Source organism: Pelodiscus sinensis, chromosome 18 (assembly GCF_049634645.1).
Source record: "Pelodiscus sinensis isolate JC-2024 chromosome 18, ASM4963464v1, whole genome shotgun sequence".
Lineage (NCBI taxonomy): Eukaryota > Metazoa > Chordata > Testudines > Trionychidae > Pelodiscus > Pelodiscus sinensis.
Window position 1 is genome coordinate 3,705,390 of NC_134728.1, and position 22,576 is coordinate 3,727,965.

General features: G+C 40.6%; 1 protein-coding gene across 6 annotated transcripts in view; it reads right to left on the reverse strand.

The window, feature by feature from the left end:
- Window positions 1-22,576, reverse strand: part of ZBTB46 (zinc finger and BTB domain containing 46) — a 110,682-nt gene that overhangs the window by 12,145 nt on the left and 75,961 nt on the right. For 4 of the 6 annotated variants that reach the window (XM_075900978.1, XM_075900976.1, XM_075900977.1 and 1 more), the window contains one exon: window positions 6,023-22,575. In XM_075900978.1, coding sequence (XP_075757093.1) covers window positions 21,989-22,575 — 587 coding nt within the window. In that variant the 3' untranslated portion in view covers window positions 6,023-21,988. The other 2 variants (XM_075900980.1, XM_075900979.1) reach the window with 2 other exon arrangements.

Below are 22,576 nucleotides of genomic sequence, written 5' to 3' on the forward strand. Positions count from 1 at the left end.
GCAAACATAGGGACAACTCCCCATCCTCCACCAAGGAAAAAGCAAAACAAAATACAACTCCCAATAGCTACAATAGTCAATCAATGCTTTTTGCTGAAGCTGTTTAAAAATATTTGATTAGAGGTTTACAAATTTCCCTTGTAAGGTGGCATCTACTTTTGGTACACAATGTGCATTGCAACCTCAAGGAAAGCGAGTGATGATGTAATGTTAACCTATCCACATTATCCACTGATTACTTTTCCTACTATGTCTAAGCCCTAAGGGAAAGGTCATTAAAAAAAACTTATTTAGAATAGGGATTTCTCAGTACACATCGGTAAATCAGATAAAAAAAGGAAATACTGAAGAGATATTATATACCATCTGAGGTCATTTGTGTGTTTTGCAGAAGCACTCCTGCTGATCAAACTTCTCATAAAACTGACTTTTTATAGACAGCATTTTAAAGGGACAATATCAGATTTAAAACCATATTTTTAAAAATTAATTTCCCTATCCATGTTAATGTTGCATACATTACTAAAACTAGAATCTGTGTTGCTCAAACATTTTATATTTCACTCAACCTTGACAATGAAAATAAAAGATCGTCTGTTTTGTGTTTCCAGTCAATTTCACTTTCAGTTTCTTATCCTCTAGCTGCACAAAGAGAAAGTACTGTATGTGAGAACAAGGAATGCAAGGAAAATATTTGTTTAAAAACTTGGTCTGGATTTTAAGAAAGATACAACATAGAAACATTTCTACTGATCTTAGGTTATGCAAAATCTTTTTCAAAAAACATTTTTAAAACAAAAAATTGGGCTAAACATAAGCTAACACCATTGCTTTAAGCCTGGCATGTTAATTGAGGAACTGAAAGAAGCAAAGGCTTGGGTGGTTTAAATGCATTTCCTTTTCTCTACTTCAACTTGTTACCCTCAGATGTATGTTTGGGAGTTATTTTTGTAACAGGTGCAGTTTGCACTTGATGCACATCTACATTAATCTCAATTCTACCAGCAAACTGGCATTCAGAAGCACAAATGTCTGACGTACCAAAATAAAGTTATAAGACAAATAAGCACAAGACCCCAAGAGTTTCCTTACCTGTATTCAATTCACACAACCCACAACACATCCCTCTAAGTGAAGATCAAAATACAGACTGACCTAATAGCTTGTGGAAAGGAATACTTTCCTAACTGGGGAGAGGATATCCAACAAACACAACTATCAACTTTTTTTACTCTTATACAAAATCATTCCCTGTAGGGCTCCCATTTTTTGTGACAATATTGTCAGTGGGCTCCTCTGTGGAGTTTTTTTTTTAATCAGTAAACCTAATGAGTCCCTATTGTAATATCCAAAAAGTAAAGTGAACCTACCTAGTGCTTTTTCAGAGGAGGAACAATGGTCTGAACACAAAACCAGTTATAACTTTAACTTGATCTTAGTTGTGGTTTTCACTGTCAGGTTCGGGGCACCACACCTTGAGAGCTGATACACTCCAAAGGACAGCAACAAAAATGATAAAAGGTTTACAAAATGTGACTGATGATGAAAGGTTTAAAAAACTGGACATGTTCCGTCTTGAGAAAAAAAGGCTAAGGGGGAACCTACTAATCTTCAAGTGTGTCAAGAGCTGTTCTAAAGAGGACAGTGATCAGCTGTTTTCCATGTCCACTGAAGGTACAAGGAATAAACCATTTAATCAGCAGCAATGCGGACAGGGTAAACTTTATAACTATAAATATAGTTACATTATGGAACAGGCTTCTCAGGGAGGCTGTGGAGTCTCTGTTACTGGAGGGTATTTAGGAACAGATTAGGCAACACCCATCAGGGATGATCAAGATCAGGGCTACTCAACTTTGGAAGTCCTGGGGGTCACAATGATACAGCACATACAGAGGGCTGCAACTTAAGTGTGGTTGCGTATGTAGCCCAAGGTCCAGTGTGGTTCAGCAGCAGCCCTGGGAACTACAAGTTGTGGACTACAAACTGCAGCATATTGGAGAACTTCCTGGTTCCTGCCAGGATGCGCCCTCTACCCCCAGCAGGGTCTCAACAAGGACTGTGCTAGAAGCAGCACCCAGGCTGCATGCTGAGAAAAGGGGCTGCTGAACTGTTTTCCTCTTCTATGTTTTTTACAGGTAGGACCAGAAAGGGCTATAGAGGAGTTTAAGTGACACAAAGGGGGAACCTGGACTTGGTTATGTGGTTTAGTTGCTGTGGGAGTAGGAACATGTGTTCCAAGGGGGGCTGTGTTGTGTGCTGTAAGCTCTGCCCCCAGGAGGGTCTCAGCAAGGACTGTGCTAGAAGCAGCACCCAGGCTGCATGCTGAGAGAAGGGGCTGCTGAACTGTTTTCCTCTTCTATATTTTTTACAGAATAAAGCCTGTTCCTGGTGATTTGTCGGAATGGGTCTGGTCTGAGGTGCACTCACACATACACAACGCAGAGCACACCAAGCAGCCTCAGGCCTAGGTCTCCCCCGCCCCCCGTGGTATAAGAAGTCACAAGCTTCCCCTACGCTGAATAACCTCACACTGGGCTAGCCAACAGGAGGGGGTTACACATATATATGCAAACAGCTTCTTTCAGAATGACGGGCATGTATACAAAGATTAAGGCAAGACTACACAACACGCAGGCTCCATTTAAGTCAGTTCTGCTGCTATTAATAAAGTGCAATAGTTACCCAATTTCCACCCATGACAGCACTTTCAATGAGCAATGACAGTCCAGGAATTTTACTACTAAAATGCGTATCAACAGAAGACCATTCTACTGACTCGCCGTTGGGAAGCGTGTTCCCAGCGGAGTCCATGTTCAAAGGACCCCACCCGGGCCGTGTGTTGTACCCCATGTAAACCCAACCTGCACTGTGGGTTGCAAACAAATGGGCTGCAGGCCACATGAGGCCCGTGGGTTGCATGTTGAGTAGCCCTGGTCTAGATTTACTTGGTCCTGCCTCAGCTCTGGAGGATGATTTGACCTCTCAAGGTTCCTTGCTAAACGACATTTCTATGACTATTAACCCAATCTTTAGCTGATTGGACTCATCTGCTATATATTTGAGAGAGTTTATTCTCTGAGAGTGAGCGAGTCTGCCTGTCCATTCAAGAACTTCTCTCAAACGGTAAGAGCTAGAACCATCAAATCTGGTATGCAGCTTCTGCTTATCAAACTTAAAGCATACTCCTTGGTATGCAGCTTCTGCTTATCAAACTTAAAGCAAGTTAAGGGTTTAGATGTGCCATGGGAGGCTGACGTTCCCCACCCCCGACGCATACGGGGATGCATAAACCATACAGAAAAGAGACAATCAGCAGAGAGGTGAAAGGGGCTGGCGGGGGGCACACCTCCCTCCCAATCCAGAACTGCTCCAGTCCAGAGCCTCCCACCCCAGGTGTTCTTTAGGGAAAGTGGGGGGAGGGGACGTGCAGCTCCCCTCCCATTCATACAGGAACATGGCTGGCTGTTCCCCTTCATCAGGGAGTGAGGGGGAAGTGCACAGTTTGCTGCATTCCTCACTGTGGCTGGGGTGGGGGTACATGGGGCAGGCCAACCTGGACCTGCCTGAGCCAGGAGACATGCACCCTTCCCTCTGGGGCTTCCACAGGCAAGGAGAGGCTCTTCTCACCAGGCCCTAAGCTGCAGTGGTGAGAGAGGGCTGGGGCGGTCCTCTCTCCCAGTGGCAGCCTGCATACTGAACCCCTTCTCCCTAGCCCGACCCCAGAGCAATGATTTAAATGAAGAAAAACAAAAAATAATTGAGTTAAGGACCAAAGCATCGCAGGGTGCATTTTCTAGTTTTGATAATATCAATAGGAATTCTTTCTATTCCAATGTGGCACTTTCTCAGGACTTCATTCCTCGCTCGACAATTCTGTACCCCCAGTTGGCACTTTCAAAGCAACAAACTTAATTCTGGCCAGTGCTGGATTCTGACAGCAGACTCAACTATCTATATAAAAAAGTTATAGATCTCACAGAGATGTCTGATTCCACTGCCCATGTATATATTAAAAGAACTTTAACGCCACCTATAACACACAATGGTGTTTTTTCCACTATAATAAGAAAACACGTGCAAATTTCAGACTATTCAAATGAGTTATATTGAGCTCAAATTATCGTTTTAAATCACCTTTTCAAAATTTGGAGGCAGGAAATAGAGCTTCTTTGTGACTATCTGCTGTTTAAATTGTAACCAGTAACAAATACATCAGTTTACATTTATTTTTAATCTTTTGTGGTACCTTAATTTACATGTACTTCCCATGGAATCTATATCATCCAGAAAGAAAAGCTGTCTCCATCTTATATCTGTCAAAACCCATTAAGGTCTGTCTTATTCTGGAACGTGTTGGTCAGTCTTACAGCCCACAATCAAGGAGTGTTGCTTCTGAAGATAATACTTTCCACTGAATTCTCTAGTTAGAGCTATTTATAAATTAAAAATTAAAAAGGTAAGAAAAGGTGAAAAGCAAGCAAGCTACCGAACAGGGTCTAGTAATTTTTTTTTAGTGATTTCTCTTTTACTCTTTCTCTCCCAAAGTGATACAAGTTGATGTACGAGAAACTATTACTATGAAGCTGCTACCATCCCTAAAATGAAATCTGAAACTGGTGTTTGTACTACAGACTTGATTTAAGAGTGAGAGGGATGGTGTTAAGTCTTGGCTTTTGAAACTACTGCCAAAGTTGACATAAAATTTGTTCTTTTTAAACTAAAATGGTTACAAGGTGGGGTTTTTTGTTGTTGGAGAAAAATGTGAGTTAAAAGTTTAAAGATTCCTGTGTGTCGCATTCTAGCCCATTCTATTAAAAAACTTCACAAGGTTCTAATTTCTAGCTCTTCTAGTTTGTGTTACTGAATTTATTATAAAAAACAGAAACTGTCAGGATATTAAGGTTTTGAAAAAGTATCCAGTGAGTATGAACAACAATATTTGCCACAATATCTAATTTCATATCGCCAGATGGGACTTCATGTCATCATGGGACTTCGTGTCATCTGTACTACCCCACAGTATCACGCCACACCATCAAGGAGATGGACTGTCAAGTGCAAGTCTGTGAAAATCATGCTAACAAATACATGGAAAGCAAAATAATACTCCCAAGGAAATATGACCAACCCCCCAACATGGTGCATTTATAACAACATTGCAGTTGAGACAAGCTAACAAGTTACAGCAGCACACGGTGACCTTCTAGCAGCTCATTGAGCAGCAAGCAGTCTTTAATGAAATGAAATGATGTATTCAATGATAATTAAACACAACAGGATAGCGGTAGTCTTAGATCAGGATTTCTTTGCTTTTACTGGGTGGTGTATTACTTAAAAAAAAACAAAAAACAAAAACCCTGTTCCCAATTATTCAGCCTATTAGGCCAACATTTTTTATCTTAAAGGTAATGGTGCCTTGAAACACCAAAGCCTAATAGGTCCTCCATAGCAGTTTATGTTGCATTAAAAAGTAGTTTAGTATATTAAGAAGTGAGGATTGGAGTTTCAGTTTCCAGCTCAGTCCCTCACCTTGGGGCCAGGAGCACTAAACAGGGCATGCAGACCACTTCAAATAGTTCTTCAGCAATTCCTCTGGCTGAGTTGGAGGACCAGTTGTTGAATAACTCCAGAGGAACAGTAAGACAGACACTGGTGCTTTTAAAGGTGGGAAAAACAGGAGAGAGGTCTTCTGTATTCCATAACAGACTCAGAAGAGCACCAGGGGGAAAAACAGAATACAAATCTAAGTCAGGTGAAGTTCCTCTTCTCCTTAATCACAACAAACCATCGCTCTGTTTTTCAAATACTTCAAATGCTCCTACTTACCAAGGTGTGCCGTTTCATGTGCTCCCTGCGCGTGAATTTTTTTCCACATATTTCACAAGGATAGGGTCTTTCTCCTGTATGGGATCTCATGTGTCTCTTCAGGATACACTGATGCATGGCTGAGAAACTGCAGTATGGGCACTTGAATTTCTTTCTGATGACTGTGAATTCATTTACTGAAAAACAGCAACCAAATGCAGCAGGTTACAACTCAAAACATTGCAAATCATCCATTTTCTTGCTTAATTTTCATTTGTGTTTTTGCTCTCCAACCACAGTCCCACTGTTCTACGCTCTGCATAAGGAAAACATTTAACAAGCTCAGTTATGTTGCCCTATCTTTCTAATGTCTGCTTTAAGCAGCAGATTTTAACTACGGTACTTATACTATGTCAACACAGCTGGGAACTTCCAGTCTCTTCCCCAGAGAAGCCTGTTGATAAGACAGTCCATAAGGCTGTCAAATATTTAGCAACAGCAAAAGAATGAGTCAATTTCCTTAATGCCTGTTCAAGTACAAACCAAAAGGGGATTATAATCTGCTATAATGCTACATTATGTTCAGGAATTAGTTGGCCAACACAGAGATACTTGAAATTTGAGGACAGTTCTAGTTAGTGGTATTGCCCTGATGGACTGACCTGGCTACATGGAGAATCAGGTCAGAAGTAACTTGCTGTGAAGAGAGGATCACAGATGTGACATGCTGATGGCAGCGTATAGAATGTCTCTTTAAAACCTTAGGGTGTGTCTACATAGCACCCTAAACTTGAAATAAGATATGCAATTTGTGTTATTTTGATTGAATTTCGAAATAGGCTATTTCAAAATCTGGTGCATCTACACATTGCCAAATTTTGAAATAACACGCTATTTCGAGTCATCCATCCCTTAACCCTTGTGGAACGAGGGTTACCGGGATGCCAAAACAGCATGCCCATTATTTCAAAGTAATGGGTGGCTTGTTAAGACGCGGGCTAGCTATTTTGGGATCCCTTTAGGATCCCAAAATAGCTGCCTAGTGTAGACGTACCCTTTGTAAAACAAATGAGTGAAATGCAGTGTATAATAAACCAGGTGCCATGGCAGTGTTTTCATTCATGTTCAAAGACTGTGGGTGATCTTGAACAGATGATAAGAGTTCACCATGCAAGCAATAGCCATCTTGAAGCAGTATTACTATTTCTGTAAGGACAGAAATAGAAAGCACAAACAAAATGTTGAATTAAAGCACAGTTTTTTAAAGGGTGCTCACAGTACTTTGTTAGTTTAATTTTCTTATCACATTTTCCTGAATGATTTGGAAGAGAGAGTACTCCTGTACTGTCAATATTTCATCTTTTGTCATTCCTTTAGAGATAAAGCACACACATACTAGACTCCAGAGATACATACAGTATGAACAGCCTAACGGTCTACTTTGCTAGCAGAATGCACACAAACTGTGCTGATGTTCCCCCCTCCAAGCAAAAAATGAAAATGGAGAACAAAGTAGGTGAAAACAGAAGATCAGATATTCCTTAATGGAACCCATACATTATACATTTGAAGTCATTGTCGCTGTGCATGTAGTGTTTGATATCCTCTCACTAGTAAATCTCTTACTTGCCATTCCTATATGTTAAATATTTCCCACTTAAATTATCCTCTTTGGACAAAGCAGCTTTTGGAGAATGAAGGAAACAAGGTGGCTGTGTCTAGACTGGCAAGTTTTTCTGCAAAATCATCTGCTTTTGTGGAAAAACTTGCCAGCTGTCTACACTGTCCGCTTGAATTTCCACAAAAGCACTGATGATCTCATGTAAGATTGTCAGTGCTTTTGCAGAAAAACTATGCTGCTCCCATTCGGGCAAAAGTCTTTTTCCGAAAGACTTTTGTGCAAAAGGGCCAGTGTAGACAGCAGAGATTTCTTTTCCGCAAAAAAACCCCAATCGCAAAAATGGCGACGGGGGCTTTTTTGCGGAAAAGCGCGTCTAGATTGGCCATGGACGCTTTTCCGCAAAAAGTGCTTTTGCGGAAAAGCGTCCTGCCAATCTAGACGTTCTTTTCCGAAAATGCTTTTAATGGAAAACTTTTCCGTTCAAAGCATTTCCGGAAAATCATGCCAGTGTAGACGTAGCCAGTAAGTCTAAGGTCTATTAGTGTCTTATGTCAACGGTACACGGTTAAATTATTAGTCACTTTCTCAAATATTACATCCTGAAAAGATCCCACTAAGTCTGAGCTAGAGGCTCTCAGTACCTTACAGACTCATGCCCTTCAAGTGCAGTTGTACTCTGAAAAATGAACTATTTTAAAAGGACATCTTTGTACTCAGTAGGTCTGCGTGCTCCCTGTGTTTGTTCTGTCATCTGTGCTTATGCTGATGACTAGTTATTTAAAAAATAACTTTTATTTGCATTGTAGAGCAAACACAATGATGGGGAATTTAGGTTGGATTCTTCATGCAAATATAGTGAATACAGTCCTGCGAAACTCCAGTGACTAGTATGGGGTTGCATAACTGGAACTGAAGGAGATGCATAGGAACACATGGAAACAATTCGGGCAGAATTTTTATGACTGGAACTGATGTGTATGAGAAGGACAGAGTCTAACTTGACTGTCTCATTATTAAGTTTATAGGGTTAGTAATTGGAAAATCAGTCTTCTTACTGGTAAACTACACACACAAAGTAAAAATCAACAAAACCATGGAACCCCAGTGGGTTTTTTTTTTCAATAGACACTTTTCAGACTAGACCCTTACTCACATATAGGTGGTTATCGTTACTCAATGCAACTTACTTCTAAGCGCATAGACTGAAAATCCTTCACTCTTTTGGCCCACATTTAACTATTTAAAGTGCTGTGCCCTTAATAATGGCGAAAGAGTCATTCTGGTCTGCTATTCAACATAAAAAAAGATGTGTCTTGATATTCCATTAATTTCAATTGAATAATTTAAAAAATAGAATTATTCTTCCTCTCCCTCTTTGGGGCCATTTGCTGAATACTTGTATCAGATTTGGCTATTACATAATGGTTTCCTATACATTTAAATGTTACTCTTTGGCTGAATTCTAATTTTGAGACCTGAAGGTTGTGGATTCAAATAAAACCCCAAGGCAGAGGCACCTACCCAGTGTTTCAGTAGAAATAGAGGGGGAAGTACTATTAGGGCTAAAAACATTATCCCTTAGGGGATCATTCAACAACCTCTTCTATCTTTTGCTAATTGCCAGGTAGAAAGCTGCAGAGCACTTTAAAATAAAAAAGAAGGAAATGAGCATATTTTCATCCGCTGCCAAAAGCTAAGCACTAGTGACGCAAAAACATCGATTTTAAAAAATATTAAATGAAAAAATTGCCTTTTTTAACCCCCCATGCCTCCCAAAAAAGGATTTGACTTACTCTAGCACTGGAGAAATAATCTTCTCTGGACCAGTACTTAAAAAAAACCCCAAACTCCCCCAAAAAACCCACCACGCTCTGGATGTGTGCTGCCACATGCTGTATTTCAGATAATGCACAAAAGTGTTCCTAACAAGAACTGGTTGGAACACTATTGGCAATGTATTTTCATTGAAATATACTATTAATTTGAAGATTACATGTTTCAGAGACCTATTAGTTTTCTAAGGTTTTGAAGGTCCAAGACTCGTTGGTCATTTCTGACAAGTGAGATAACCAAACTGAAAATCTGATCTTTCTGTTCAGAAAAAAAAAAAGATATATCAGCACAATTCTATTTTGTGGGAACATGGGAACATTTGAGAAGGTTTTCGTTCGAACAGGGAAATCCGATTTCAACAACTCAAATGTTGCCGCAAAAGAAAATAGTCATCCTCCAGCTGGCTATAGTCCTGACCACTTATAGAGAGAAGATCCAAAGTATAGTTTCCTGCTCCAGCACATGGGACAGATATTTTTAAATCTCCTCAAATCAGCACTTGAAAATGAATAGTCATCATGCCTTTTCCCAAACTGTTGCTCTGTTGTATATTCCATAGCTTGTGTGTTCCACTCTGAAGTTACTTAAAGCAGCTCTGGAAAACTGTCATGAAAATTTACTAGTCCAAGCACAAAACCCACTCACCCACTAGTATCACGGCAATAATAGTGATGAATGAAAAAGAAAAAAGCCTATTTTATTCACTTGTCAAGATTAAGGGGATTACACACAGACATGCAAACTGCTTTGGGAGCGTTTGCCATGGAAGGGGCAAAATAAATGAAGGATGTAACATCTGAGTTCCTGGCACCATTCACAGTCTCAATAAAGCATCTTCTAATGTTCACTGCTCTGTGCCAGCTATTGTTCATAACACAATAGCAATAGCTTGCTTGAAAAGTTACTGTGCAATCAGTATTTAACTTGTTACTTATAAAGCACTATTGAAATAAACTAGAGAATGGAAAGATATTCTAGTCTATTTTATTTTTCCAATTTGCCAAGGAGAATTTACAGTGTATGAAAAATATTTTGCCTTTATACTGTTTCTAACACATTTCCCAGTCTATTTATTTTACGAGCAATCTTTAGCAGGTCTGAATATTATGAAGGATAAAGACATTTATGATAATCTGTTACCAATTGGAACGGAGATAGGATTTCTTTGCTGGTTGACCACTACCAATAAGTTATACAACCAAAATATCTGCACTCCACTGGATCACCATAGACCAAATAATACAGAACCTAGACTAGGTAAACAAGCTATAAGCAGATCAGGTAAAATCAGCCAAGGCCATTTTCAGTACTAACAATTTAAACATAACCTATAACTTAATAACACCCTTATGTAATTCTCAGCTTTCTAGTTCTGGAGGATTCCTTCACAGGCCTTTACAGGAATTCAGCTGCTCACAGGTGCAATAAACAAGGCTCCTGCAAGGCCAGCTTTATGAACAGATCTTCCCTCTCAAGCGCAGTTAACCAAATCAGTTAATAAAATGCTGTCCTATAGCATCTGAATTCAAACCCAACTGGGACCATTCAATGAAAATGCCTCAGGTTAACAGCACATTTGTGATATTTTGGATTAGCCTTCACCATCACCTAAACAAATGTCATTAATAGCAATCTACTGGTGAAATACACTATAAACAGAGGACTTGATCCTGTCTCTGGTGGGGTGTAGGAAATTTTCCCCTGCGGGTGTGTGAGCAGAGATGTGATCGCTGCAGCTATTTCTGCTGAGTTTAAAATGTTCTTAAGAAAAAATAAGTATAATCCTTGCAGTTGCAAAGGGAACCTTCCAAATGACAACTACCGTAAAATCTCGAGTATAGTGCGCACCCTGATTTTAGACTCTTAAAATCATGAAAAAACCAAACTCCTATGTATAATGCGCACCCATTATACAGGAGAACGGGAGGGAAGGAATGGGAAGGAAACCTGCCCCCCACCCAGCTGCCCTCGCGCTGAGCTAGTGCCTGCCTGGGGGCGTCCCCCGGCCAGGTGCTCGCGCGCTGAGCTCACGCCTGCCAGGACCACCCCCGCACCTCCCCAGCCCAGCTAGCGCCTCCAGAGGGTGAATTTAAAACTTTAAAAATAAAAAACACCTATGGATAATGCGTACCCCGACTTTGACGCTAAAAAATACGTGAAAAAGTGCGCATTATACTCGCAATTTTACGGTAATGTGGAACTGCCTTCCTGAGTCTTGAAAGGCCATTGTAAGTGCCTTTGCTGCTGCTACTACTATTGCATTCCCAGTGTAAGTGAAGTCAAGCTGACAAGACTATGGTTAGGTTCACTGCTGCTATTCAGAATCCTGACAACAACAAAGAAACTGTAAATCACCTTCATACTGCTGAAACCTCTTACTAGCAACAGAAATAGGTACCAGAGCTATTCAGAAGAGGTAACATGAAACAAAAATTGAAAAAGACTAATGTAGGTTAAAAAAGAAAATAAAAGAAAAAAAACAGTACTGGGCTGGTTAGAAAAACTGAAGAAAAAGTGCTGCCTGTTTCAACTGAAGAACTTCAGGCAGACAGAATATAGTTAACAGAGTTAGAATTAGGCAGCATGCCACCAAGGAGCAACTCTCAGAAATTAAGTGCCCCGAAGACTTTTCTGTGATACAGTTACATTCTGATTCATAGATTACAAAGGTAAGAAGGGATTACTGGGATCCTCTTGGCTGACATGCTGAGTAATTCAAGCCACAGGACTTCCCTGTATTAATTCCTGTTTGAAATGTAGCAGACCTGTTAGAAAAGCATCCAAACTTGATTTTAAAAATTTTCATTGATGAATAAACCATTATGACTCCTAGTAAACTGTTTCATTGGTTAATGACTCTCACTGTTAAAGATTTATACCTTATTTACAGTTTGAATTTGACTAGATTCAACATCCAGCCATTGGCTTTTATTATTAGACTTTTTTTCTTATCCTTTTTCTTATTTTCTTATTAGAAATTTAGATTTTAAATTGTGATCTAGTTAATCCTTAATCTTTGCTCAACTAGAGAGATTGAGCTCCTACAGTCTCTCACTCTAAGGCTTGTTTTGCAACCTTTTAATCATTCTTGTGGCTCTTCCCCAAAACTTCCACAATTCATCATCATCCTTCTTGAACTGTGGGCACCAGAACTGGACATGGTATTCCAGGAGTGGTCTCACCTGTTCCAGACATACAGCGGTAATACAACTCTCTACTCTTACTTTAGATTTTCCTGTATATGTCCAAGACTCAGAACATTTTTTTTTTGGCTACAGCTTCACACAGGAAATGCAAGCCTAGCTGATTATCCTCCAGAACTAGCAACTCATTTTTCAGAGTCACCGCTTCCCATAATAGTGTCCCCCATCCTGAAAGTGTGGTACATTCCTTATTCCCTAACTGTGCGACTTGATACATGGTCAGATTTAAAAAAAACCAAAACATTATTTGCTTGCTCTCAGATTACTAATCGATACAGACTACCTTGTTTCAATGATTTTCCCCTTTTATTATTCCTCCTCCTCCAATCTTTATAGCCTCTGCAAACCTTATTAGTGGTTATTTTATCTTTCCTTTCAGGTCCTTGATAAAAAACAAAATGCTAAATACAGTAGAGGGCTCAGAAGCAATCCTTGTATGTCTCCATTAGAAACACATCCACTCATAATTGCGCCTTTACATTTCAAGACCTGTCAGTTATCATTTTTAATCCATTTTAATTTTGCATCATTCTAGGTTTTTTTAAATCAATATGTGGTGGGGGACCAAGTAAACTATCTTACCAAAATTGAAGTATTTTCCTCCAACACTATTATAATTTTATCAACCAAATTCTTTAAAATGAGATTTCAAGTTAAGTCTGACAGTATTGTTTTCCATAAACCAAAGCTGATTGGCATTAATTATATTATCTTTCTTTAACTCTTTATTAATCATATCCAATAAAAGCTATGCCACTAGTTTGCCTGGAACAGCTGTTACACTGACAGGCCTATAGCTACCCATATCATACTGCTTACCCTTGAAAATACTGGCACCACATAAGTTTTCTTCCTATCTTCTGGAACTTTCTCAATGTTTCAAGAATTATTAAAAAAAAACAGTGTGATTGGTTCAGAAAACTGAAAGGTAAGAATGCCTTTTACTGTACACATTATTTCCTACAACACAAATGTGCCCCTTGGAGCGCTTCCCTCCACTTACTGTCCAGAAAACATAGGTTACGTCTAGACTACATCCCTTTTTCATAAAAGGGATGTAAATTAGACATATCGCAATTGCTAATGAAGCGGGGATTTAAATCTCCCACGCTTCATTAGCATAAAAATGGCTGCCGCTTTTTTTCGGCACGGAGCTTTGCCGGAAAAAAGCGCCAGTCTAGACGCTGATCTTGCAGAAAATAAAGCCTTTTCCGAAAGATCCCTTATCCCTCTTGAAATAAGGGAAGATAGTTATGTTTGAAGAGGTTATGTTTGTTACTGCAGACATAAAAGCCCCCAATTTCAAAGCTGAGGTATATAGTTGCAGAAGTTAACCAGTCACAGCTATATACAGCCGCTCCCCGACTTACGGCCACCTCCACTTACGACCAAAGCGGTCATAAATGCGGATCCGAGTTACGAATGGTGATCCACGCTTACAAACTGCGCGGTAGCCATGTAAACTCTATGGGATCCGAGTTACGAACAGTTCGAGTTACGGACCAAGTGTTGGTCCGTAACTCGTTCGTAACTCGGAGAGTGGCTGTACATATTTCCATTTACCCCACGTTGGGTGCATTCCCATAGTACATTTATGCAAATAAAGCAGGGCTGGGCAAAATGTGGCCTGGGGGCCAGATCCGGCCGACAGACTGTATCTGGCCACTTTCTATTTATACCTTACTGCCCAAATTTCTATACGGTGGCTCAGTTAGCAGATCCCATTTAAATGCCTCATGGTTGCGGTGCTACCCCGAGCTCTTTAAATAGCTGCAGCAACTCTATGCAGCTACCAGGCAACATGGTAGTGGTAGGGATGGGAACGGTGAGATCTTTGCTTTTTAATTCAAAGCCTGGGCCCACACAATTCTGAGGGGAGGCTAGTCCCCAGCCCCACCTCTTCCAGGGAAGTGGAGCCGGCCCATGATCACATACCAAAATTCATTAAGTGCCCCCCTCTGCCCACGAATATTATTGCCCACCCTGAAAGAAAGCCTGTATCCAGATACCTAAACAGTAAAAAAAAAAAAAAAAAAATCAGGCACAAATGCTCAAAGAGAATGGAGGAAGTCGATTAAACCAGTTTAACTATTTCTGCACACCAAGAGGAAGATACGAAAGTTATGTTAAATTCAAATACAAACTCTGTTTCCAATAACAGATCCAGAAAATTTTATACTAATGTCCCTCAAATTTACTGCTTCAGATATTACAATGAATCTCAATGCAGAGGACACATTTTTCCAGATAAACTCCATACACTTCAGATCAAACAGAAAAGACAATTTTTACAGTTTTAATTTTATTGAAAACTAAAACTATTTTGTCAAATATCCATATTTTTTATTTCTGCATTTATAAACCAAGCATTTGAAAAACAAAGGCATCATTAGAAAAACTGAAATACACAGCTTCATTTTAGAGTTTTCACAGTACAGTTAAACACATATGCCTACTATAAGCACATACATTTAGTGAACAAAATATTAAACCTTGGAAAAGTCATAAGAGTAATTTTGTCTAAATGACAAAACTTAAATGTACAAACTATTTGCCCTTAGTAAAAAGCCTAATATTAACTGTTGACAACACTTAAGAATAGCAGCATCTGTAAACAAGGATATGATCATCGGCTAGTTTACCTAGATCATTTCCAGTAGCAATGTGTAAAAAATCTCTGTATCGGGGTGGACAATAAGAAGCCCATGGCACCAGAAACAATTTACCAGGATTAGCCCCTGGCAGGCTGCCAAACCCTTTATTTACCTAAGCATCTGCAAGTATATTCGTTTGCAGCTCCCATTGGCTGCAGTTCACCATTACCCACCAATGGGAGCTATGGGAAGCAGTGGACTGACCTGCGCTGCTATCTGCAGCTGTCATTGGCAGGAAACAGTGAACCACAGCCAACAGCCATACCTGCGGATGTTCAGGTAAATAAAGCATCTGGCGGCCCGCCGTGAGCTAACTCTGGAGAAATGCATCTGGCCTGTGGGCCACTTATTGCTCACCCCTTTTCTATAAGAAGAATAGCACCAAGTAATGCATTACAAATAGAGTGGTATTTTTTAAAACGGGCAAAAATAATTTTAAAAACAAATCTATAGAAAGTTAGTAGTTTTAAAAAAAATATCTACAGTACTACAAGAACTTTGGTGTTACAGTCTCAAGTTATCTTACCTATTACACTGAGGTATATATTTTCACAGTTTTACAGTTTTAGAATTCTCTCCTCGCTAGTACATTTTATTTCCCCTCCTGCTTTTCAACCTGAAAAAAGTGATGTGCAGGTTTAAACTAGGGGTATAAGTCAGTAGTTGAGTCGAGTACTTGACTACTCCCATCCTCCCCTTGCTGTCTCTGTATCAGAGGCAGAAAGGGGGGGGGTGGTGGGAACAGGAGCCGGTGCTGGGGGAGTTGGCTTAAAAGCTGGCTCCCCCTAGCACCGTCTCTGCAGTGCTGCCTGCCCTCTACCACGCTGCTGCTTGTATCAGAGGCAGAGGCGGTAGGGAGGGACCATGGGTAGGGAAGGCTACTGCAAAGCAGCCTCTGCCTGCAGCGGGTTGAGGCTGCTCCGGCAGCAGCTCCTGTTCATGGCAGCCCAGGCTGGCTGTGGGCAGAGGCTGCTGTTGGAGCAGCCTTTATCCACGGCAAGCCCCGGCCGTTGCAAACTGGGGCTGCTGGACCCCGGCATGAGCTGGGACCGAGCAGTCCCGGCTCATGACAGGTCTGGCACTATTGTGACTCTGCATTTTAAATGTAGTAAGAGTCACCCGGCTCTCACTACATTTCAACTGCAGAGCCGCAGCGGGGCTAGCTTCTGGAGCAGCAGGAGCCAAGACAAAGCACCTTCCTTTATTGACTAATTATGTAGTCAATACAAATTGTGTCAACTCCACATTTAGTCAATTATCTGCCTCTTAACACCCATAGGTTTAACACAATTCTGTTTTATACACACATTTTCTGCATACAGTCTTTAAAAAAGTGTTTCAAGCCCCAAACAAATTCCCAGTGGTGAAAGATTAAGACTTTTGTTTCGTATAAATCTGGTCTTGTCGACTGTCACTGCTAAACACTGATAAATGTGTAGATGAAATAGGGGAAAAAAACCATTGTGCAAAGTTAACATGCGTTACTCCTATCATGTAACATTCACATCAATGATGTTACTTCTACTCTAATTTAGAATATGTACTCCAAGTCAATGACAAAGGGAAACTAATTTCACTTAGCACCACATAGTCTACAGAAGAAAATACACTGTGAGGTTTGTCTGCAGTTTGGAAGATTTGTAGATAATTCCCCTCCTCCCCCAACTCTAATCAGAGCCAAATTATGTTCTCTTAATATCTTGCTAATCTCATTTGCAACAATTATTCATCATTTTCTTTCTTTATTGATGATATCTTTGGGCGCCCTGGGATGATATCTTTGAGGGATTATGGATGTTGCTGGACCAAAGGAACCCAAGCAGCCGGGAGTGGGAGCCAGCCAGGAGTCCAGCAGCTGAGAATCCCGACCAGGCTGGCAGCAGTGTGGGAAGACCTGGCAGAAACATTTGGTGACAGGGTGAAGATCCTGTGGGCAGCAGGGAAGCATTAACCTTCCTAGGTCCAGCAAAGTCCCTGGTTTAGGATGCTCAGGTTAAAAGGATAACTTGTTTCCTGACCAAAATTCTTTCTGAAACAGCTGCTACATTCCTACACAGCTACATCAATATCAAAAGTTGACTATTTTACAAAACACTGCAGAACTATTGAATAAAAGTGCTATGTAAAACTCAGTTTTATTCTATACGTCTGTAATCTCTGCATATACTGTGTTACTGAATGACAATTATTGGAATACCAAATCTTTTGGATGTCAGAAAGTATTTCACAAAATGACATGAGGTAAATTTTTCTCTTTTCATTAACACATTAGACTGCATTTTATATTTTTAAGATCAAATTGCAGTTTTGTTATTTACATAGTAAAACCAATAATCCTCATCACATCATCTCCTACTCCCAAATTTTGAGTTTAAAAATATAAGTTTAAGAAAGTTTCTGTTATAACTATATAAACAACTGCTATATTTTTCCCTGAAATTCTGATGTTTGTGTTGTTAATTAACAAGCTCCTATCAGTGAAGGCAAGAATTTGCAGATAATACAAGAAGTTTAATAAGTATTTATACAGGTGTCAGGAATCAATAAAATAGATATTTACTGTACGTATTATAGTAAAATGCCTACTTAACCTAATAGAAAATAATTTCTTCTACCGCTAAATGAGCTCATTTGGATGTTAATTCAATTAAGTTCCTTAAACATTAGGGAAAGGAGAGGGCTAATTTAGTTAAAAGAATGTTATCTAGACACTTTCATAAAGACTCACACACAAAACAAAAACCCCGGACAAATTAAAAAGCCTCAAAATGGCAAACTGCAGGAAAAAGCTAACGAAAAACATTCTGCAAGGGCACAGAATGAGAAGACCAAGAAGGAGATGGTAAAGGGTCTTGCATGATCTGCCTACTCATTTTATTTATAAGATATATTCTAGAGATGTGAGGGACTAGTCAACAAATGCTTATCGGATAGTCAACAGGCTAGTTGACTAGTTGCTTCCCTTCCCTTTCTGCCTCTATCAGAAAGAGGCAGCAAGGGGGAGGAAGGGGTACTTCAAACAGGCAATGCCACTTGGACCCTGGGGCCACACCCTGGGCTCCACGCAGCGCTGCCATTTTGAAACCCTGTGTACAGCCCGGGGCCAGCTGGGATGTCCCTGGGCTGCACATGGCATTTCAAAGCAGCAGCACTGCGTGGAACCAGGGATCAGCTGCGGATTCCCCTGCTGACCCTAGGCACTGTGCGGCACTGCCGCTTTGAAACACTGCGGGGAGCCTGGCGTAGGGATCCTCGTGGTGTTTCGAAGTGGCAGTACAGCGTGGAGCCCAGAGTCAGCCAGCTGACCCCAGGGCTCCATACAGCGCTTTCACCTTTGAAGTGTAGCAGCAGCCTTAGGCCTGTTGCAGACACCCTATTGACTAATCGAATAGTTGATGAAAAATGTATCAACTATTCAATGAATCGATATTTAATACATTCAGTGACTAACAGTTCCATGTGTGTTTAATTACATTTACTACCATTGTGACAATTTGATTTCTAAAGACTGAACTGTAGCATAAGTCAGTGGTCCCCAACATGTGCCCGCGGGTGCCATGGCGCCCGCAGGGCCATCTGTGTGCGCCCGCCAAGTACTTGGGGCTGGCCTGGCCCCGGGCATGTGGCACACGGTAAGCGCTGGGCCCAGGAGCGCTGCGGATTGGCTGCCCCCGCTCTGGGCACGCGGCGCATGGGGGGAGCGCCGGCTCCGGGCGCGTGTGGCGCTTGGGGGGGGGGGGCGCCGGCCCCGGGCACGCGACCCTTGGAGGGGGCGCCGGCCCCGGGCACATGGTTATGGGGAGGGCCCGCCCCGCTCCGCCCTCTGGCGCCCGATGGACAAACGGCCACGCCCCCTGGCGCCCGGCGGACGAACGGCCACGCCCCTTGGTGCCCGGCAACATTAAATGGTTGGGGACCACTGGCATAAGTGAAGACAGACAGGAGCCAGATTTGTAATTGATATTGCACAGGTATTAATTCCTATAACACATAACTGCTCCCTCCCCCAAATAACTAATATGGACAGTATCTCTACCTGTAGCACATACCATCCTAACTTCCTGTGGGGTGTAATACTTTGGGTTAGCTGAGTTTAGTGTGCAGGTGTTAGTGGCTTGAACACAAAAGGTCAAACCATCTAGTAGCCCCTTGTTACCTTAAACTCTATGACACACTGTCACATGACAGTAGTCCTTTTAGGTATGCTGTGGTTACTCATGCTTCCCTTTCTGTTATCATCCAGATACGCCCTTATTAGCTCCTTCTATACTGCCACAGTTATTTTTCGAGAGGGCAGAGATCTTTTCCCCAGCTCCTTCTCATTGATCAGTTCCTTCCCACCTCCTCTCCCATCTGCCAAAGAGAACAGTAAATTTACTTAGCAATTGCCAAACATCAAAAAGGCAGATTAGTCACATCCATAATAGGAGGAGCAGGTTTATTCTAAAGCATATTTACCCATATCATTAATCAATAAGGGGAAAGTGCAATATAGACAAGAGAGAGTTTAACATGGCTTTCTTGCTGTATCAATTAACATGATGTGTTAATAGTTATATAGGTGCGGACTCTCAAACTGGGCCTGTGATCTGCTCAGACAGTGGGGTTGGGGCTGAGGTTGAGTGCAGTTTGAGACTCTCTGACCCTCAGCCCCCCAACTCTGGAGCTACAGGGAGGCAGACATAATTTACACCAGAGGAGGACAGAGTATAGCGGAGCACTGCTCCAGAATGCACCATTTCCTGACCAGACTGGGGGTCATGGAACCACCTCTTCCAGCTTTCCACTGATGGACAGTGCCTCTGCATGAGAAATTCTCCACTGACCATCTCCAGCTATTTTATCCCCACTTTCAAAAGCTTGCAAAGTGGATTTAGCAGGATAAGGAATCCGGCCCTTCATATTTAATCACCCCCCAAGTATATAATATTGTTTGTGCAAAGCTAAGCATTTCCCTGACTTGTTTTCCTGAGGTATGGCCACATCACAAGATAAGTACTTTGTTTGGAAATCACAGGACTACTTCTTCTAAAAGTTTTGTTTTCGTTTCCTAGTTACGTTGTCACGTGCATCAAAAGAACCATGATACAAATAAACCCTAACACACTATATAACACTTGAGCACCAAACTAAGTTGCTGACAACTTGTGAATTGTATGGAGTATTTCAAAAGCACTCTTCCGGTGCCTTCAACTACAACTGTCATAAGAGTAATTAAACTAATATGTATTTACATGAAAATACACAGCAAGCTGGGAGCTAAAAGTTCAGAGCTTTCAAATAATTGAACCAAAGTAATAAAATGGAAACTACAGTCAGACTTTAAAACTTTCAATAACAGTGTCTGATAGTCAAGCTCTCTCTCTCTCTCTCACACCAATGCAGTATTAACCTTTTTGGAGCAACAAGATCTATTTTTATGTACATTCAATTTGGCTAATTCAGCCACAATGTACAAGCCAAACTAATGTAGTTGAAAGACTAGAAGAAACTTAAAGTTTTTGAATGCCACACTCTTACTCAAATATAGACAATATCTCTAGGTTAACATTCAGCAGCATACTAAATCAAACTATTCTTAACCTTGGAGCAATTTAAAAACATCCTCGCATAATGTATAGAACATATGCCCAAGTAGCACAGTTTCTTAATGAGATACAGAAAACTGAACTTCTTTATAAATACTTTGTGGCACTGGGCAATAGCATAGTACTTTCATTAACTGGTAGTTTGGGGCAGAGATGGAACTAGCAGCTCAATCCCACAGTTGTGCAATTGCAAAGCTTGGCTCTTGTGGTTCTGTTTCTTTCATAACTTGGTTGATACAATATCAATCTAACCTTTGTCAAATAGCATTCCAGGAGAGTTATGTGGTCTTTAAAACTAGTATAAATGAAGACATCATTCAGCAACACAGAAATACTTGTCACAGTGGTTCAACATTGTCTCTCATTTAATCCAGGCAACAGAGTGCTTAAGAGAAGAGGAGGTGGCGGAGTACACCTATATGGTACATTGGCAGGAAGTTTTTTTTTTAAATCTCAAAATGTCATAATTTGTTAAACAGAAGGTCAGCCTCACCTTTTCTGGTAGGACTAAATTCCTCTTCCCACACCCGAGATCTGCTGCGATTTGTACTTCTCAGAACATATTCATTTAAACTGCAGTGCAGAACAAGCTTATAGCTCAACTTTGTAAGGCCTAACATCAGAGGGGGAAATCTCCTTTGATGACAAAGTCAACAAAGAGCCACGCCCAACTCCCAAATGCAGCTATTTTGTATACTTCTCAATAAACCCTTTGAGACTATTTTTAATAGAATGTATAAAGCAGAATTTTAAACCAAGGAAATGTTTACAATCACTTATTTTCATTAATACAGACCCATCACAGTATATAGGTACTGCATATAACATATTGCTGTAAATTGAATCTTTTAAAACCACTTTTAAAAATAACCAAATAAAAACTAATTATTGTTAAAACCATTATCTCTGTATAACAAATTCAGTCTTCTGTAAAGGCTTGAGCGTACATTAAAAATACACACAAGCAAAAGTTCTTAATCATGACAAGTAAAAATATGAAAATAACTCAATCTTTAATCATGAATAATCCAAAATGCCATTATATCATCTACTATAAAAATATTCTTACACAAAACTGCATCTTGATTCTAGAGTTTTTAGTTTAAAAAAAATCTGGAGCTGAAACAGTGCCTGACTAATCTGTCCAATATCTGGGAATTAGAGTGTTATAGTTTATCAAGTGGTAAACCCATTTTCTGCAAGTAACAATGCAGCAATATACGCCTTAATTTATGGATTTAATAAAAATTGCTTAAAACGCGATCCCATCTGACACCAATCTCATGGTTTTCTCATTTCCCTAAGATAGGTTTGATAAGCCTCCTCGGGTTCCTGATTTTGATCCAGAACTTCTTCACCTATTGGCTGAGCAGAGCCCAGGTAACACACTCTCATATGAGTGGTGAGGTTCTTTTGTGTACCAAAACCTTTGTTGCAAAAGAGACACACAAAAGTACGTTCATCTGAGTGCACAGACATAAGATGACGGTTCAGGTCTGTTTTGTCTCGAAAGAGTTTTAAGCAGTCAGGACACTGCATCTTCTTACGGTTAAAGTGGATTGTCTTTTCATGCCTATCCATATTTGATTTTAGAGTGAAGCTCGCAGGGCACTTAGAACACTGGAAACGGGCAAGCTGATCCTGGGACATATGATCAGTGAGGCTAGCGAGAACAGGTCTGGCATAGTCAATTAAATCAAAAGGCAGAATCATGGAAAAAGCATGCTCATGTATGTGCTCCTTTAACTCTTCAGTGCATTCAAAAACCCTTCTGCAGAAACCACAAGTCAGTCTCTTGGTTAGAGCTGAATCCAAGAACAGGTCTTCATTGGTAAAGTCTGTTTCTTCAGATCTTGAAATGTTCATATC